Source organism: Bombus bifarius, unplaced genomic scaffold, assembly GCF_011952205.1.
Source record: "Bombus bifarius isolate JDL3187 unplaced genomic scaffold, Bbif_JDL3187 scf7180000008058, whole genome shotgun sequence".
In the NCBI taxonomy this organism is placed as follows: Eukaryota; Metazoa; Arthropoda; class Insecta; order Hymenoptera; family Apidae; genus Bombus; species Bombus bifarius.
The window spans coordinates 695,635-701,634 of record NW_022884422.1 but is presented as its reverse complement, the minus strand read 5'-3'; the positions used below and the strand labels follow the sequence as shown (position 1 = coordinate 701,634).

Here is a 6,000-nt window from a genome sequence, read left to right as displayed (position 1 = left end):
GCAAAAAAAAAGGGGGTGAACTACATGATAGATATAATATTTCATTATGAAGTATTATAATTTGCTATATAATTTTATAACTCTTGAATCATGACAATCTCGAATTACGAGATACTTTCAGGATCTGAAACGACTCGTATTATACGAATATTGGATTTCTGATATTTTCGGCTTTGCGAACACCTCTAATTATGTTACATTCTGACTGTTGCTACTTAAGTATTTCTAATCTATTCATACTTTGTACTAATGCACGCCCACTGTCACTCATTCCGTATAACGTTTCTTTTTTGTTATAGCACCTTTTTGTTTAACAATGCTTCCAATGACGTGTGTTTTTTAACATCTTTTTTTTATCTTTATCTACAGAATGTATTGAGTATCTACTGTATGTATTAGGTTGTCCGGAAATTGTCTTTCTTTTCCAGACACGTCTTTTACAACAATGCATCTTTATACAAATATGAAACCTAATTTTTCGAGCGTTGTGATCTTTAGTTTGATAGAACAAAATGGATCCTACGTAATTCGATAAAATAATATAAAACGGAAAATATTATGCATCTCATTATTTCCTTATAGAACGCAGGAAACTTTTCGGACGACCTAATATATGTATGTACATGATGTACTGTATAATATTATTTGTTCAATATTTTTCACATTCTACAACGTATAAAATCTATAACATTAAAAATACATACATATCCATAATAGTTTCTACATAATAACTTTTACATTTTGTAATGTATATGAACGAAAGCGAAATACACTGAATGAACTAAATTTACAAGTATTTTTCCATCGACGTAAGATCTCATTCGATCTCATTCGATCATCGAACTACCCATCACTATAAACAGGTTTCGACGTTTTACGGCTATTTCAAGATTTCCGGAATGCGATCCAATTTACGATAACGATCCTTACCCCAATACATGTTGCAACATACGACAGCTCTGAGAACTACTGCACGAGACGTTCATACATATATGCCATCCACGCAATTCCTACTGACAATTCTCGGGGATGATTGGAGACGTTCAACGATTCTTCGTGCGTTCCGCATGTTTCCTTTAGGGCCAATCTGACTCGAGTGACTCCTATCATATTCACTTTCAGTTCCTTCTAATATATTCGTTCGATGCGTTTATACTATAATTGATTAAATGAGTTGAAAGATACGAACCTTAAATGTTTCAATATTTATATTGTATATATAACGTGTCCTTCTATTTGTACTTTTAGCTATTTTATATTTTAACTATTAATGGCAATTCGATGTTAAATATTTCTATCGCTTTCTATCCACGATATACTAAAGTATGTAAAATAATTCGATACGAAATTCTTTAGTACACGAATTCTTCACAAGAATAAGTATCAATAGGAATTTCAGATGCACGAGGATATTACACGCCCATCAAGTCACCGCAAATCGAAACGTCACGAGACGATAGGGTGTAAACTCGTGGAGCGTGAGCTTAATTTCATGCCGGGCAAAAACTAAAATGGCTCGCCATCTTATCTGATAGTCGGCGATAAATTACAAAATCCTTAGTTCAATTATTGCACTATAACTCGAATAATTCACTCAGCCGTAAAACATCGCGTGATGCGAGAATTCAATTAACGCACCAACTGTTCGCGCCTTTTGCGGAATCTTTCCACCGAAGAACACTACCGTTACAAGGATTGCGTGATAAAGTCTTAAAATTATGCAAACAACTTCTGAAAATTTTATGAGAGAAGCCCAGGCGGGGATAACGGAATCCAATTTTACCGATTCAGCTTGATGAAGCTTTCATTGACCACTCGGAAGTTTGGATTTAATTGCAAATTGTATTTGGTTTCACAGTTATTATTAATCATTAATCCCTAAATATTTGTTTATTGCATTAATAAGTAATAAATTAAATAATTTTGCCTTTAAATAATTATTTTATTACGGCCCTTGAATTTGGCAATTCATATCATAAACTTAATTGATACATCACCCTACGAACTTATTTCGATGAAAAATATTATCTGCGTTTCTTTTTAAGGTTTTAGGAAAAAATTCAGAAGAAGATTTTGGGATTACATACCTTTTAGAAAGTTGGTCACCACAAACAGGTATAATTACGATTTAAAATCGTAGGATAATAGAGACAGGTGAAAGTTTTGTGACCATCAACATCATACTGTAATGAAGATGAATCTCTTGTTACACAGAAATAAATTATCAGGGAGTACATTTATTTGAACAGGAAATATCAAGTCTAGAAATGCAATATGTATAAGATTAAATTTACTCTAACTACCTATATTATTCCTAAACTTGGCTACTAATACAGTATACTGATAATAATTTTTACACGTAATTTCCCATTTACACACTCTACTGTTAATAAAGAAATGGAAGTTTCTGAAATTCGATTTCTAATGCGCTACTTCAGAATACATGTTAAACGATTTTATCACAGGTAACAGATTGCTGTAATATTTTGTAAACTCATTATTTATTAAATATATTATATAATTGCCTATACACGATTAAATTCTTTTCAAATTTTTCAAATATTATTCTCTCTTTGTTTAACCGTTTTCAATAAAAATTTAAGATAACCGTGTCGCGTGCAATCGTGCGTAGGAATGCACCCTCTTTGATGCGTTGGAAGCAAGTTAATTAAGATGCAAGCAGTAAAAAAATAATCGAGAAACAAGAAAACTCACGCACGATATCATCGTAACAATTCGTTGCTACAATTTCGCAATTAAACCGGCGGGAGACCGAGAGTTTAATTGAAGCCTGCATTCTCGGTCAATTATTCGCGCATTCTTCACGCGAAAAATGCAATCATTCTATATATTAAAACATTTTCCTCTCTTTACCCAGATGGGTATTAATTAAACGAAAGCATATTAATTAAATGCTATATTTAATTCTTGACTCTTTGCGTGACGTTTCGGCTTCCATCTTGTTTATTCAAATTAGTTATTTTAATTGCAAACTTTAATCTTTTTCATTTTTAATTATTAATTTTGATCGTGGCATATTATTTTATAGTTTTTATGAGTTAAATCCATAATTTATCGCTACATATACCTATCTAAATATTTCTAAAACTTTTTAAAGGAAATAAGAATTCTTAACATACATATAGATCCTTTAAGGAAATTTATATCGATTGCAGGGTACCGAAGAAAAATCGCTATCGTACATGTATATTAATGAATAAAATTAATGGAACTATTATAATTATTTAGATGCCTCGCTAGGAACGTAGACATAAAAACTTTTTAATTAACATTTCAGAATAGATTATAACGTTTGTCTGTGCCTTTGAATCTTATTGTAAATTATAATATTATGAATCATGTCCATATTTATTTTTTAATATATCCTTTTTATCATATCTTCCACGTTGTTTTTATCTTGTATCATCGCTCCTAAACTTTTACTTTTTTCTCGCTGTTGTACGTTATAAATGAATCTATTTACACAGTTTTGACAAAATCCGATTGACGACCTCATATGTTTAAAGTGATTAAGTAATTCACTGATCTATAGTAATCAAAGACCAAGAAAATTGTTTATAAAAAAAATAAAAACTGCGTGAATTTACGACAACGTTTACTGACAAAAAAATCTTCTTACAGTAGTTGAGTTTACATACAATAATTTGCATTTTTTTGGGGGCAGGGGTAACAAAGAACGGCAGGCAAAAAAAAATAGGAAAAGAGTATGTATATATGTGATCGGATCGCAAAACTACGCAAAAAGTAACGCCACGATAAAGTCTAAAAAAATTGACAGAATCGCTTCTCTTCGATATTATAGAAGCGAGGTCGGGATTCTCGAAGAGATGAGTTGACGTTCCATTTTAACGTACAAAACTTAATAAAACAATCAACCGACAATGATGGGGCTTTAATCGGCTCTAAAGGGAAGTTCTCGTAATATACATATCGTATAAAAAGAAGAAAAAAAACGTACGAAGATATCACAATCCAGAATAATAAATTTACACGCGATTTCTGTGCTTAATTCAGGACCAATCGCCACCCCATACGCATTAAGAAAGACTAGAATGATTAAGAATATTAATCGACGATTGGAAACTTATAAACGTACGTGTTTAATAACAATTCGTTAATAATGATACGGATAATAATAATAATTATTACAATAATTCTCGATATAACTACGATGAGACGATCAAGAAAAATTGTTCTTCTGTTTTTTCAACTTTTTTTTTGATTGACACGACGCGTTTATAATAATGCGAGTTTATGTACAATGATTATAAGTGAGAAAAATACATTAGACAACTGGAAAACGATGTACGTCGATCGTTTTGCGTTGTCATGAGATTTATGCGATGGGTTGCGTAATTGATCGTTTACATATCGGAGTTTTTTTTATTTCAAAAAGTTTTTGTTGAATGTGAGCAAAGTTAAACAATATGGAAGTTTTTCTATCACCTTACTTCTTCGTTTTTTCCTTTTTTGTGTGTGTTTGAATCTTGTTATAATATTGTTATTTTATTCTATGTAGTAAATCATGTTTGTTGCATTATGTTGAACGAAAAACACCGATATGAACGAACTTTCGACGACTGGCGCATTAATTGAAGAAAATGACGCTAGACATAGTGTAGTAATACTAAACGAAATACTTAAGAGAATCTTAGACATCTTCTCCGCGTTGAAAGAAAGAAACAGTAAAGAACGCCTGTTATCCCTAACTGTACAGACTGCACGTTACTTTACCATCGTATTTGCATTGTTAAATCATCCTTCTCGCCTCATAATTCGCAATTTCGTCTTCGTTTTAACGATAAAATCACTCTCACACACATATGCTATCGATTGTCTTTCCATAATTTTACGTTCGATGCAAAATATTCTTCACCTTTCACGAATCTCATAACATATCAGCACTTTTTTTCTGAAACCCGTATGCACCCGTATCACTTTTCACAGACTTGTTTGTCCTAAGTACATAGAAGTGATATAAAAAATTAGAATCATATATGGACGGATCCTGATTTTCACATCTCGCAACAGATATTTGGAATTTTTACGAATTCACAAATTTCACGCATTACCAGATCCATGTTGAGGCAACAAATCTCTCTCGACCACCTCCGCAAAACCGCGCAGATTACCTCATACAAAGAGAAACATCATATTCCATTCACATTCACGCGTTCCACAAGCATCGATCAGTTGTCGATACTTTTCGAATGGATCGAAACAACCAAACTTACGATCAAAATTTCACGAACTTGAAATTGTCCACCTGTTCAAGACAGAGGATCGATTATTGGACATGAAACAATCGTGTTTATGAATCGATGGTCCAGAGTGCTCGATTATATGTGACAAAAACGAGCAAACGACAGAGAAACGATTTCCAATGAATCTCTATTGGATGATGCTCAATCGGTGCATTCTGAGGCGAAGCTCTCGAGATCTACGTAATGTCCGTTCATATTGTCTTCGAGTAACTGCGCCAGATCCCTCCTTAGAGTCTGGAACTCCGGCCTGCGGTCTGGATCAGCCTGCCAACATCGGGATATCACCCTGAACAGCTCGCTTCGACAATGCGAAGGTCTCTCCAGCCGATAACTGTTCTGCACGTTTCGCATCACTTCTCGTGCCGTCATGTCCGGGTACGGTGTCGAACCTGCGTTAGGGAAATTAGTTCTTTTGTTATTGATAACGTTGATAATATAATAGGAAAAATATCTCCAATAATCATTAAATATTTAATTAAAAAAAATTGCAATACTTCTAAGTAACATCTTATATTATGATTCACAAAGATAAAATAATGCATTAAAAACACATATCTGTTTTATAAGTTGTAAATTATTAAGACAATTACTTAAATGGGAATGGCAAATAGAAATAAGGGAATTAAATAATTACTTAAATATAAAATAAAAATGAGGAAATGATAGAATATTAATAGGACTACGAAAGTATCAAGAGTAAAAGAGACAGAGAAAT

At 32.6% G+C, this 6,000-nt stretch overlaps 1 protein-coding gene across 1 annotated transcript in view; it reads right to left on the bottom strand.

Moving 5' to 3' along the window:
* Positions 1 to 3,599: 3,599 nt before the first annotated feature.
* LOC117208282 overlaps positions 3,600 to 6,000 on the bottom strand; it is a 227,357-nt gene continuing 224,956 nt past the window's right edge. Inside the window, exon 8 of the mRNA XM_033449324.1 lies at positions 3,600 to 5,674. Coding sequence (XP_033305215.1) covers positions 5,427 to 5,674 — 248 coding nt within the window. The 3' untranslated portion in view covers positions 3,600 to 5,426. The remainder of the gene's footprint in view (positions 5,675 to 6,000) is intronic.